At 45.7% G+C, this 14,596-nt stretch overlaps 1 protein-coding gene across 2 annotated transcripts; it reads left to right on the top strand.

Moving 5' to 3' along the window:
* The first annotated feature begins 839 nt into the window (after positions 1-839).
* On the top strand, positions 840-13,313 carry macc1 (MET transcriptional regulator MACC1). Of its 2 annotated transcripts, XR_008810755.1 has the most exons (6): positions 840-924; positions 1,977-2,102; positions 2,267-4,320; positions 5,220-5,408; positions 5,769-6,028; positions 12,810-13,313. XR_008810755.1 is itself a non-coding variant. In XM_056286737.1 (5 exons), exons 2-5 carry the CDS (start codon positions 1,985-1,987, stop codon positions 5,970-5,972), a joined length of 2,565 nt encoding a protein of 854 aa, XP_056142712.1. In that variant the 5' UTR covers positions 840-924; positions 1,977-1,984; the 3' UTR covers positions 5,973-6,353. The 2 variants fall into 2 exon arrangements, 1 of the variants encoding a protein (XP_056142712.1); XM_056286737.1 differs by lacking the exon at positions 12,810-13,313 and having other exon boundaries at positions 5,769-6,353.
* The last annotated feature ends 1,283 nt before the right edge of the window (positions 13,314-14,596 follow it).

The raw sequence follows: 14,596 nt of genomic DNA on the forward strand, positions 1-14,596 counted from the left end.
CTGCTTTCTGGGGAAGCCAGTCTGACAATGCCGCCTCCCCAGAAACCAAGGCAGCCTTGATGACGTTAAATACGCTTAAACCACACAAGCATGGCTCCGCACTGATCAAACGGTCATCACAATAACGGCACACAACGCTGCTGAAGCCCAGCAAACGGATCCGCCGAGGGAACGCCAGATAGAGTCCAGTAAGGAGAGACCGGGCCAGGACCACTCGCCCACTTACTGTTACGCATAGCGAGACAGAAAGACGCTGTTTTATCTGTCTGTCTATCTGTTTATTCATTTATTTGGCGGGGGGGTGGGGGGTCTGTGAATTAGTTTGAGACAGTTAAAGGTTAACATTTTACTTTAACCAACAGGTATTGATAATAATAATAAAGAAGCCGGTAAATAAATGCCAAAGGCCCCCTCTCTCTCTCCCTCTCTCTCTCTCTCTCTCTCTTGTTCTCTCTCTCGTTCTCTCTCTCTCTTGTTCTCTCTCGTTCTCTCGCTCTCTCTCTCTTGTTCTCTCTCTCTCTCTCTTGTTCTCTCTCTCTCTCTCTCTCTCTCTCTCTCTCTCTCTCTCTCTCTCTCTCTCTCTCTCTCTCTCTCTTGCTCTCTCTCGCTCTCTCTCCGTTGCGCTTGTCGCCAAACTTTATCTGCGACCCACATCTCGGCCCCGGGCAGAAGCGTTTTTCAGGCTCAGGTGTGGCGCACAGCATTCTGGGTACTGTTGTTTCCGTGTCCGACGGGTCCGCGCTCCCCCCGCTGCGCTGGCTATTATTTCAAACGCCCAGTCCCGAAATGCTCCGCGTCTTGAAGCGGGCGGAGCAGAGCCGGGTGCCGCGGTGCACCTGACGGGCGCGCCCCACCAGAGTTCCGTGAGTTGACTGGTCTGATTTGAGAAGCCGCGCGCCGAGTCGTCAGCGTTTCACGTCGGCGGTGAGTTAAAACCTTTTGTCTCTGCTTCGGTAAAGCTTCCGGTCAGCTAAACGCCAGGGCAGCAATTAAACATGTCAGTGTCTCGAAACCCAATCTACATATTTTACTACGTAGCCAGACGTCTGTATTCTACTCTGGTGCTGGCTCTTGAAGAGAGTTTGTATTGTTGCAGGTGTTTAAACCGTTTCGGGGTTTCACAGGGTGATTAAATCTTGGCTTACTAAAGACTTCACCGCATTTTTCCGGCGCTAAACTGCCCCGATGCCCAAGGCTCACAAGTTTGAGAACTGACTGGTTTAATATTCTGTGTACTGTATCTGGATTAGTCACCGTAGCCAAGTAGTTTTATATGGACCACAGAACAATAGCGTTACTGTACTCTGCAACAACAACAACAAAAACCATCACCACGCAGTACATCATCATTTTACGATAATTTTACAGTCTAAAAACGTGCCACTGTTTTTTTTTATTATTATTTTTAATTTTTATTCTTTGTCTACTACAGTGCATATTATCATGTTAGGAAGACGCACTGAAAGAACTGACTAGTGTGTCATAGACAAGACCAACCTGTTTTTGTGCACTGGCGTAAGAAAGCCCATTATTAATGACTGACTCACTGTGACAAGTCGTGAATGGGTAGTGTCCTTTTACGCAAACAAGTGACAGACCCGAGAGCCGAGGCTCTGTTTCAGGCCCCACAGCCTCGGCCCCAGCTTCCCTCAACAGGCAGCCAGAGGCCCTGAGGCACAACTCGGCTAAGACCAAACAATAGCTTTGCAGACAGCACTTCTGAAACTTGGGTATGTGTGTCGAAGTTTTTCATAATATAGGGACGTATGCCACATCGGAAAATGCAGCATCAAATGTGGTATTTCGGGGTTCATTTTTGCTCATTTGGAATCTCTGTTTATGCTCCACTTAGGGATAATGGAAAATTATTATTGTTTACAGATATAGGTTGCACATGTGGAGCAACAGCTGTGTGTGTGTGTCTGTGTGTGTGTGTGTGTGTGAGATTTAAAGTGATGCAATTTTCATGATTACAGATGCAAATATGGCAGCTGGAAGAACCAAGTCCTTCCATCATGTCGGGAGTCTCATGCGCAGCAAATCCGAAGGGACCTTGATTGATCTGAATGACAGTGCCGCACTAACCAACAACAATCTGAATGGTAAAATTCTCATTTTTTAAAAACGTCAAACTGGCACACACACATGCACACACAGGAATAAATGTATCACAGCCTATTATATCTCATCCCATAAAACAGCTTCTTCTCTGTCAAATGTTGTGATGAACTTATAATGCAAAGAAAAAAAATCACTGTTTTCACAGGTAGTCATGTCTCACAAATGACAAAGCACCCGCAGTGGCCAGTGTTACTTCCAGAAGTCACACATTCAACTCAAACCACTAACCCATTCTGGAACAAGCTGTCTGGATCAAACCCTTTCCTGGATGACATTGTACATGGTGACACAGAGAAAAATATTTCCAATATATCAGGTCTAAAAGGGGGACCCACAAACCTTGTGGATAGCAGTAATGATGATGCAGGAAGTACGTCGTCAGACGAAACCAATTTGGAGAATTTTTTTCTGGAATCCAAACACAAGGTCACGAACAGATCCGGTAGATGGAGGAGCGCTTCAGATATTCTGGATGACTTGGAGAGAAAGGAGTTGAAACGGGAAAAGAACCTGAGACTGTCCGGACCTGTTTTAAACCCAGATTTCGAGTGGCTAAAGAATGACAGGGAGGCCTATAAGATGGCCTGGCTGAGCCACAGACAGTTAACCAGGTCATGCCTTGACTTGGGTCTGATAAGCCAGAGCCCTGGATGGGCTCAGACTCAGGCTACTGACTCTCAAATCGTTTGCAAGATTAGTCACTCTGGAGGTTCATTACAGCTACCAGACTCTGAAATCAGTGTCCACATCCCAGAAGGCCATGTTCCTCCTGGGGAAGTTCAGGAGGTTGCACTAAAAGCAATACTAGAACCTCCTCATGGACTCAACAACAGCTATATGACAACACTGAGTCCACTTCTGGAAGTGAGTCTCAGCAACCTCAACATAAAGGAATATATTTCTCTGGAGATGAAACTATCCGGAAACATTAAGGGTGACCCAGTAAGTCAGGTAATGACTACCCTGGTGGGGCTAGTGTCTAACAGGAGAGAGGGGCCTTATCATAAAGTAAAGGACTGTTACATTTACAAAAACATTATGCAACTGAAGCTGCAGGACTTGAAGACACATTTTTTTGTCACTGCAGCTGCAGAAGCTTCTGCTATCCAACCCCCTGCCGCATCGGTTTGGGATTACCTTGACCGTGAAGTCACCTTGGCAGTTTATGGTCCCAGGTACATCCATCCATCTTTCAAGGTGGTTATTGTGGTATCATGTCATGATGATGTTCCACCAAGGCTCCCATTTTCAGATATACAAAGAGGCAACAGGAATTTGCCTCCGCTGGTGCTGCAGCTGTGGGGGAAACATCATTTCAAGCCAGATAAAGTAAAAGACATGTACATAGACATTAGTGTCACAGATTCAGTGTTTGAAGTCAAAGCTGAGGACAAAATGAAAGAAGTGAGACAAAGCCAACTAAAAATGGGAAGAGTTTTACATCTGCCACTTGCTTTGTGTCACATTGGTAATGCACTGATGACTCCATTCCGTTTAGAAGTACACGTGACGGAATCGAACGGTGTCACGATTGCACATTTTCAGGTGCCCTCCGCGGTGGCTGCACCTGTGCGGCCAGAAAAGCGAGGTCCGAGGCAATTGGACAGGAGAAAGGAGATGGCAAGAACCTCAACCATTCCTGAGGAATTTGTTTCCGAATTCCCCAAGTTCCAGGACAGAGCCGTGAACCTGCAATGGTATGGTGTGGCTCTGAAGTCAGTGCTCCGCCAGCCACGAGTGGAATACCTTCTGGAGTACTTCAAGGGGGACACAGTGGCTCTCCTGTCCAGGGAAACCGTCAGGTCAGTGGGCAACTCCAGGGTTAAAGAGTGGTATATTGGATTTCTCAGAGGCAGGACTGGCTTGGTTCACTGCAAAAATGTCAAGCTCATCACCAGCGACCAGGTGATTGACTTTACTGGTATTCATGTCACCACAGAGGTCCTGCTGGACAACATGACACTACCCTTCAAGAAGCTTACTTACATGTACTCAGCCATTCAGACACTGGTCACCGAACATATAAACAGCTGGAGAGGTTTTGCAGACGCCCTGGGGTACTCTAACTTGTCCTTGGACACCATCACACGTAGATATGCTGAAACTGAAGCTGATAAGGTGGCCTGCGTTCTGGAAACACTGAAAGAAGATTGCCATGCTGAGAAGAGCAGCAGAAAGTTCCAACATGAGCTCATGGTTGTAAGTAACAAATAATAGATATGTAATAATCATGATGATGAGGGCCTGAAATGGACTACCAGCTTCTTCAGACTACTTTTCTGCCTTTCGCCCAGTGCATGCTGGGATGGTGTCCAGCCCTCCACAACCCTGAATTCGATTAAGCAGGTATAGATAGACAATGGATGATTGGGGGGATGGATGATGATACAAAAACAAATTAAAGCAGGCATGATGCCTAATTGATGGCTTAATGAGGAAAACTCTTCAGGTGTCCAACATTGCTCTGCAGTTTAAAAAATAAAGTACATTGCTGTGGTTTGAGTCCCCGTGTTACCTCCAGCTTGGTCAGGTGTCCCTACAGACACAATTGGCCATGTCTGTGGGTGGGAAGCCGGATGTGGGTATGTGTTCTGGTTGCTGCACCAGCGCCTCCTCTGGTCGGTCAGGGCACCTGTCCAGGGGGGAGGGGGAACTAGGGGCAATAGCGGGATCTTCCCACACGCTATGTCCCCCTGGTGAAACTCCTCACTGTCAGGTGAAAAGAAGCGGCTGGCGACTCCACATGTATCGGAGGAGACGTGGTAGTCTGCAGCCCTCCCCGGATCGGCAGAGGGGGTTGAGCAGTGACCAGGATGGCTCGGAAGAGTGGGGTAATTGGCCAAGTACAACTGGGGAGAAAAGGGGAGAAAATCCTCACAAAAAATGTACAGTGTGGGCAGGGCTACCTTTCAAACACAATGGCCTTTTACCCACAGTAAGTATTGAACAAACTGGACACCAGTATCCAACAATATAAATTAAAATTGAGGTAAACTGCCCTAACAGTATCGATAAAACACCCTACCTATAGTACCATACAATACTTGATCAACATGTGATTTTTATTATACTGCTTACCTGTGTGGTTGTTGTCCTAGGGTCTGTTGAAGATGGACTCTTTGGGTCTGGTGGCACAGCTGATTCAGAATACAGTCATTTTGTCTACTGCAGTAGAGCTGGGTGTTCGATGGAGGGAACTCGCTGAGAAGACTGTAAAACTTACCAGTGCTCAGATAGCGGGCTATGAGGCTCCACACCGAGGGAGGAATGGGGAAGTCAGTGCTCAGGTAAGTTAAGCAGACTGCATCAAATTTAAGCAAATTTGATACAGTTTGTAAATGTTTTGAGATGAAATTAATGTTCGCCAGAAACGAAATTTTACATATGGGTTCAGTTACCAGAGGTGGAAAACTCCGCTTCAGAAAGTAGAAGTACTAACCCTGTATTTGCTCCACCCATCCATTAAACCAGCTGATTCCAATTAGCACAACACTTCAGCCAGGTAGGAGAACTAATTAGTGAAATCAGCTGGTTTAGTCCATGGGTGGAGCAAATACATGGTTAGTACTTCTACTTTCTGAAGCCGGGGTTTCCACCTCTGTCAGTTACATATGGGTTCATATGTGGTCTTCCCTGTTCAATTTTAGTCAATGTGGAAACCTGCCTATGACTTCCTGTATTCCTGGAGCCTGCGCTACAGAGACAGCTACAAGGACATGATCCAGGACCTTCACTTGATCTTGGACAAAATGAGGAACCCTGTCACCAGACAATGGAGACAGCTAACTGGAGCTCTTATCACGGTGAACTGTCTAGATATCCTTCGAGCTTCTGCGTACCCCAAGACCTAGAGCGTCCCCAGTCAATTTGAAGATGCTCCGAAGAGACGACCACCATCCTGCACTTGGTAATCACAAAGTAGAGGCAGCATGGCTTGTAAGGGGATGTTTAAGATCCACCTGATGTGCTGTTATCCCTTGTGCTGTGATCTTTCTTTGCTTTAAAAGTATCAAGAAGTCATATATATACTGTATATCAAAATTTTATTCAGGCACTTGCACTATATTTTTAGGTCTCACTTGGTCAATGAATATTTTTATGCTACTGTTTTACATCGTTATTTGAGCAATGAAGGAATGTGGCCTCCTTCTGAAAGCTGGAGGAAAAAAAAGAGTCCTAACTTTTGTACTGTTGTCTACATAATGTGATAAAAGCGTCAAAGTGATATTTCACTTTTGTTAAATGTTTTGTAATTTCTTGGCATGCATACCTCCATCAGAGTTCAGTGAGGGCTATTCTATTAATCTAATGTCTACATCCGTCATAAAATGACTGCACATTCCATCCTTTATTTCCTTGAATTCCTGCCGAGCACATTGTGTAGAAGTCATAATATCCATCCATCCATTATCCGAATGGCTTATCCTGCTCTCAAGGTCACGGGGATACTGGAGCCTATCCCAGCAGTCATTGGGCGGCAGGCGGGGAGACACCCTGGACAGGCCGCCAGGCCATCACACGAGACACACACACACACACACACACACACACACACACACACACACATTCATATCTAAGGACAATTTAGTATGACTGATTCACTTGACCTATATGTCTTTTGACTGTGGGAGGAAACCGGCACCTAGAGGAAACCCACGCAGACACGGCAAGAACATGCAAACTCCACACAGAGGATGACCCGAGACAACCCCCAAGGTTGGACTACCCCGGGGCTTGAACCACTGCGCCGTGTGCTGCCCACATTTAATATCTTGGTTTTTAAAATATATGGATGAGAACATTTTGTATGCCTACTATCTTGTACCACCAAGATGCCCCTAAATCTCACATCTCCTCAAATTTATAATACATTGCCGTTAGCATTCTCCTCCTCCTTGATCTAAGTGCTGCATTTGACATGGTTTGCCACTCCATTCTGCTTGACGGCCTTTCTGCCATTGATATTAATAGCACTGCTTTCTTTGGTTCACATCTTAACTTTCTGATAGACATCACATCATCTCTATTTGAAAGCACAAATTCTCCACTGTGCCTTTTTCTGAAGGTGCCCCACAGGGATCTGTTGTTGGCCCTTTCTTTTCATTATCTACATGCTCCTTCATGGTCCTATCATTTGCTGCAATGGCCTCAGTTTCCACTGCTATGCTGGAAACACAGATCCACATCAGTACCCGTCCCACTAATGCCCTGTCATCCCTGTCATTGATTGATTAATAAACTGCATCCATGAAGATTAAGCAATGGATAGACTCCAACTTCTCAAGCTCAACACTGATAAAACTCAAGTCTTGCTTCATAGCCTCAGATCCACTGTCACTACACAACCTGATCTCAGTCTTGATATTGATGGTATTAGTCTTTCCGTGGAAATCTGTTTGTAATGTTGGCGTTATCCCTGTCCTTTGATCTACTACTACTACTTTCGGCTGCTACCGTTAGGGGTCGCCACAGCGGATCATCCGTTTCCATTTCTTCCTGTCTTCTGCGTCTTCCTCTGTCACACCAGCCACCTGCATGTCTTCCCTCACCACATCCATAAACCTCCTCTTTGGCCTTCCTCTTCTCCTCTTCCCTGGCAGCTCCATATTCAGCATCCTTCTCCCTATATACTCAGCATCTCTCCTCCACACATGTCCAAGCCATCTCAATCTTGCCTCTCTTGCTTTGTCTCCAAACCGTCCAACCTGAGCGGTCCCTCTAATATAATCATTCCTAATCCTGTCCTTCTTCGTTACTCCCAGTGAAAATCTTAGCATCTTCAACTCTGCCACCTCCAGCTCCGCCTCCTGTCTTTTCGTCAGTGCCACTGTCTCCAAACCATATAACATAGCTGGTCTCACAACCATCTTGTAAACTTTCCCTTTAACTCTTGCTGGTACCCTTCTGTCGCAAATCACTCCTGACACACTTCTCCAACCACTCCACCCTGCTTGCACTCTCTTTTTCACGTCTCTACTGCACTCCCCGTTACTTTGGACGGTTGACCCCAAGTATTTAAACTCAAATGCCTTTGTCACCTCCACTCCTTGCATCCTGACCATTCCACTGTCCTCTCTCTCATTCACGCATAAGTATTCCGTCTTGCTCCTACTGACTTTCATTCCTCTTCTCTCCAGTGCATACCTCCACCTCTCCAGGCTCTCCTCAACCTGCACCCTACTCTCGCTACAGATCACAATGTCATCCGCGAACATCATCGTCCATGGAGACTCCTGCCTGATCTCATCTGTCAACCTGTCCATCACCATTGCAAACAAGAAAGGGCTCAGAGCCGATCCTTGATGTAATCCCACCTCCACCTTGAACCCATCTGTCATTCCAACCGCACTCCTCACCACTGTCACACTTCCCTCATACATATCCTGCACCACTCCTACATACTTCTCTGCAACTCCCCACTTCCTCATACAATACCACACCTCCTCTCTCGGCACCCTGTCGTATGCTTTCTCTAAATCTACAAAGACACAATGCAACTCTTTCTGGCCTTCTCTATACTTCTCAATCAACATTCTCAAAGCAAACATCGCATCTATGGTGCTCTTTCATGGCATGAAACCATACTGCTGCTCGCTGATCATCACCTCTCCTCTTAACCTAGCTTCTATTAATCTTTCCCAAATCTTCATGCTGTGGCTGATCAACTTTATACCTCTGTAGTTACTACAGTTCTGCACATCGCCCTTGTTCTTGAAAATCGGTACCAGTATGCTTCTTCTCCACTCCACAGGCATCCTCTCACTTTCCAGGATTGTGTTAAACAATCTAGTTAAAAACTCCACTGCCATCTCTCCTAAACATCTCCATGTCTCCACAGGTATGTCATCAGGACCAACTGCCTTTCCACTCTTCATCCTCTTCATAGCTGCCCTCACTTCCTCCTTGTTAATCCACTGAACTTCCTGATTCACTATCCCTACATCATCCAACCTTCTCTCTCTCTCATTTTCTTCATTCATCAGCCCCTCAAAGTATTCCTTCCACCTTCTTAGCACACTCTCCTCGCTTGTCAGCACATTTCCATCTCTATCCTTGATCGCCCTAACTTGCTGCACATCCTTTGCAGCTTGGTCTCTCTGTCTAGCCAATCGGTACAAGTCCTTTTCTCCTTCCTTAGTGTCTAACCTGTCATACAACTCACCATACGCCTTTTCCTTTGCCTTTGCCACCACTCTCTGCTTTACGCTGCATCTCCTTGTACTCCTGTCTACTTTCTTCATCTCTCTTACTATCCCACTTCTTCTTTGCCAACCTTTTCCTCTGTATAATTTGCTGTACTTCCTCATTCCACCACCAAGTCTCCTTGTCTTCCTTCCTCTGTCCTGATGACACACCAAGTACCTTCCTAGCTGTCTCCCTCACTATTTCTGCAGTGGTTGTCCAGCCATCTGGCAACTCTTCACTACCACCCAGTGCCTGTCTTAACTCCTGCCTGAACTCCACACAACAGTCTTCCTTCTTCAACTTCCACCATTTGATCTTCGGCTGTGTCTTCACTCGCTTCCTCTTCTTGGTCTCCAAAGTCATCCTACAGACCACCATCCTATGCTGCCTAGCTACGTTCTCCCCTGTCACCACCTTGCAGTCTCCAATCCCTTTTAGATGGCGCCTTCTACATAAGATATAGTCCACCTGTGTGCACTTTCCTCCACTCTTGTACGTCACCCTGTGTTCCTCCCTCTTCTTGAAATATGTATTCACCACAGCCATTTCCATCCTTTTCGCAAAATCGACCACCATCTGTCCTTCCACATTTCTCTTCTCAACTCCATACCTTCCCATCACCTCCTCATCACCTCTGTTCCCTTCACCAACATGTCCACTGAAGTCCGCTCCAATCACCACTCTCTCCTCCTTGGGTACCCTCTCCACCATGTCATCCAACTCACTCCAGAATTCTTCTTTTTCATCCATCTCACACCCAACTTGCGGGGCATATGCGCTGATAACATTCAGCAATAAACCTTAAATTTCCAGCTTCATACTCATCACTCTGTCTGACACTCTCTTCACCTCCAGCACGCTCTTGACATACTCTTCCTTCAGAATTACCCCTACCCCATTTCTCCTCCCATTCACACCATGATAGAAGAGTTTGAACCCACCTCCGATACTCCTGACCTTACTCCCCTTCCACCTGGTCTCTTGCACACACAGTATGCCTACCTTTCTTCTTTCCATCATGTCAGCCAGCTCTCTCCCTTTACCAGTCATAGTGCCAACATTCAAAGTTCCAACTCTCACCTCCACATGTCTACCCTTCCTCCTCTCTAGCTGCCTCTGGACATGCTTTCCCCCTCTCCTTCTCCTTCGCCCAACAGTAGCATAGTTTCCACCGACACCCTGCTGGTTGACAGTACCGGTGGCGGTCGTTGGTAACCTGGGCCTCGACCGATCCGGTATGTAAGTCTTATTTATGATCCGAATATTTGATTTGGCAAAGATTTTACGCCGGATGCCCTTCCTGACGCAACCCTCCCCATTTGTCCGGGCTTGGGACCGGCGCTAAGGATGCACTGGCTTGTGCATCCTCAGTGGCTGGGTTATCCCTGTCCTTTGATACTCAAGTTAATTCTGTTGTCGAGACCATTTTTTCACCTTCACCATATTGTGCGACTCCGTCCCATACTCAGTATGACTGATGCTGAAACCCTCGTCCACACCTTTCGTAGGCTCCCATCTTGATTACTGCGACGCCATTTTTGCTGGTCTTCCTGCAAAAACTGTCTCCATATTACAACATGTCCAAAACTGATCCGCTAGTCCTTGTTCACATCAAACACCCACAACACCCCTGTCCTTTCTTCTCTCCACTGTTTACAACTCTCATCCTGTATTCACTGCAAAATTCTTGTCCTAACCTGTGAAGCTCTCCCAGGTCTCATCCCAAGATGTCTGATCCATTTACTCCTTCCTGTACACCGAGGTCCTCTGATGCCTCTGGTTGCCTCATCCGTCTCTAGATTCAGATTTTCTTCGATATGTGTGGCAGCTTGTTCAGTGTCATGGCTCCCAAACTTTGGAATTCAGTCCCACAGAGCATCTGTGATATTTCCTCCATTAGATCTTTTTATTCTCAAAGACTCGTATTTCTGACAGTGTTACCCTCATCTCTCTGTCTCACCTCCTTCTGAATGATTCATGTGTTATTATTTTGTTGTCATCTTCTGATTGTTGCTACTTATCTCATTTGATAGCTATTGTTGTTACTCAACCTTGAGCTCTGGAACAACGCTATATAAATAAATATCATTATGTTATTATGAATGAACACATTATGTCTGCAATTCTATACTAAAGAACAAAATTTGATGTATCTCGTAATTTTTCACTTCAGCCATTTTCAACACTCAGTGATAACACGGTGATTAAAGTTAGCTAGTCTATCTTCTTCGTTTGTTCAAGTTACACACGTGTACAGATTTTATCAGTTATTAAACTCTGCCATGTGCAAGAACTCAGATCACGACTTGATGAGCTCTCGATGGATAACGACAGATCAAGATTTCTGTTACATTAGTTTTAATGTTAATGTTGTTTTTGGACTATGTAGCAAAAACAGGCACATGAATTAAAGTTAAAAAAAACGGGTAGCGGCTGTTGAGCTTCAGGATGGCTAATGGCCAATTGAACCTGTGTTTAGGTTTGATGGATAAAAAGGCTCCTGTGCTCGTGACATAATTTATAACATTGTTCTCATAGTGGATTTGATGCTTTTATACTGTGATGTTTTCGAAGATATGTATATACTGCCAGACTTTCAGAAAGAATATAATGTAATATTCACACGTTTAGCAGCAAATGATTACATCCATGACAAACCTCAGTGTCTCTAGTTAGTCTCCGTAGGAATTAAATATTTGATATTCAAATGGTGCTGTGGTGCGTGAATAAATAGTACCTGATCTGTACCACAAGAATAATCTGTTTTGTTTTCTTTGCACAAAGAAACCAATCAGTGAAACAACTGCAACAAAATATTTGCGCAAACTGCAGCTATTCTATTTGTATGGACTCCACTGTCACATGTTTAACCATGTATGAATGTCTAATTTAATTCAATGTCAACTTCTCCTGAATTTCGGCTCTACTGTGTTTTGTTTTTCGAGTTGGCACTGTCAGATCCTGTCCTTGAACAGTTGACTTATGCTAAGCGTTATTCAATGATTTCCCAAGCCAACTGTGTTTGCGTTTCTCTGCTCTGTTTGCTTAGGCTAGTTTCAGCCGAGAGCACTGTGTGCCGCCGGTTCCCTATCAGTGTTCTTGCAAGATAGAGAGTGCAGGTCACTGATCCCACCATACTTTCATTCACTGAATGCACCTGCAGTTCTCTCCTGCAGCTCTGCTGCAGTTAAAGAGACACAACACATAATTTAGTGGGCTTCCTGAACGCCACGTGTGTGATTGTGAAGACTGCAACGTTAATTGGACACTGTCATTTCCCGTGACCCACCGAGGAAGTCAAACAGTAGATATCCACCCATTATCCGAACCGCTTATCCTGCTCTCAGGGTCCCGGGGATGCTGGAGCCTATCCCAGCAGTCATTGGGCGGCAGGCAGGGAGACACCCTGGACAGGCCGCCAGGCCATCACACAGGGCCGACACACACACACACACGTTCATACGTAGGGACAATTTAGTAATGCCGATTCATCTGACCCACAGGAAACCAGAGCACCCAGAGGAAACCCACGCAGACACAGGGAGAACAGAACATGCAAACTCCACGTAGAGCACGACCCCCCCCCCTCAAGGTTGGACTGCCCCGGGGCTCGAACCCAGGACCTTCTTGCTGTGAGGCAACCACGCTAACCACTGCGCCGCCAGCAGTAGACGTGTGGCTGATCAAATCAAAAGTCCTTTATCAGATCGACGGGAGAGATGCTGACCGCTCTCCAAAGTACACAGGGCTTTGTACTTACGTACCAGCATCATCAGCTCAACTGCATTAACCCAAATTTCAGTTTGGCCAACTTCATTGCTGGTTTCAACACATTATATATGTTCTATAACTTAGCCTGGTCGCAAAAGAATTAAAATTCACCATTATTAAGATTTAAAGTAAACATAGCAATCATTTAGGACTAGGGTACTTCATAAAGTCAGACCGGAATCAGTAATCAGACTTAACTTTTTGTCTAAAAGTGTTCAAAATGGAATAATAAACAATTCAGCAACAATTTTTGATTTGTCATTTTTAAATTACTAATATTCGAGGGGGGGGGGGGGGGTTATACCTTATCCAAAACTATTCTCACCAGTCACAAGAACCTGGTAGGTGGTCTAGTCCTCATTAATATTCATGAGCTGACCACTGAGTGACACATACAAGAAAGGGAAGGCAGTACAGGTGGGCAGAGTTTTGTATTTTGAGCATATTTGATCAAAACGACATGCATGTTAGGGTTAATACTCCTGTCTGTGCCCCTGACCAAGGCCTGAAGAAAGACCTGGTGTTGGTCTCCGGGCGCTGCACAGCGGCTGCCCACTGCTCCTAGCTACACAGCTAGGATGGGTTAAATGCAGAGAGTGAATTTCACTGTATGTATGTACAAGTGACAAATAAAGTGTATTCTATTCTATATAATCTGATTGGCTTTATGAAATGAGTGTGTGATGACATCTGACACTCATTTACATAAAGCTATCCTTCTTTAAAAGAGATGGCGTTCACCCCACTCCACAGGGCACCCATGCCCTCACTGCAAACATTCTCCATGCCATATCCACCACCTCACACACATGACAAGTCATTCCTGCAGCACACCTGGGCACAACACTGGTCACAGAACGAAACTCTTCTTCGCTGCTGACGTTCTGCACCTCGCTCACTAACTCCACCCATTGGTCTGAAGAGCATACACTTCCACTCACAGCCTAGAACGTTCCTGTTAGAATTGCTAGACATCCCAGTCATTCTGTACTGTCGTCAGATTTAATCTATGTCTCAAGTCCTAAATATCTTCAAAGGATCCCCAAGGACCCTAAAATGAAAGTGGTGGTATTAACCATCAGAACCTACTACATTGACGGTTGCTTACCACTGCAACTGAATCAGTTAGAGCTAAAATCGCCTTGCTTAATGTGAGGTCAGTCTCCAACAAAACCTTTATTTTCCATCCATCCATTATCCAAACCGCTTATCCTACTCAGCATCGCAGGGATGCTGGAGCCTATCCCAGCAGTCATTGGGCAGCAGGCGGGAAGACACCCTGGATAGGCCGCCAGTCCATCACAGGGTCAATACCCACACACACACACACACACACACACACACACACACACACACATTCACACCTAGGCACAATTTTAGTATGGCCGATTCACCTGACCTACATGTCTTTGGACTGTGGGAGGAAACCGGAGCACCTGGAGGAAACCCAGAAAGACACGGGGAGAACATGCAAACTCCACACAGAGGAGGTTGGACCTTCTTGCTGTGAGGAAACCGC

The sequence above is a fragment of the Lampris incognitus genome, chromosome 9 (genome assembly GCF_029633865.1).
Source record: "Lampris incognitus isolate fLamInc1 chromosome 9, fLamInc1.hap2, whole genome shotgun sequence".
Classification (NCBI taxonomy): Eukaryota; Metazoa; Chordata; class Actinopteri; order Lampriformes; family Lampridae; genus Lampris; species Lampris incognitus.

Bases quoted from the DNA above. Each gene is read 5' to 3' on its own strand.
- macc1 (XM_056286737.1), top strand. From the start codon at position 1,985: ATGGCAGCTGGAAGAACCAAGTCCTTCCATCATGTCGGGAGTCTCATG. The intron at 2,103-2,266 runs GTAAAATTCTCA...CTGTTTTCACAG, and splicing joins AACCAACAACAATCTGAATG to GTAGTCATGTCTCACAAATG. The intron at 4,321-5,219 runs GTAAGTAACAAA...TTGTTGTCCTAG, and splicing joins TCCAACATGAGCTCATGGTT to GGTCTGTTGAAGATGGACTC.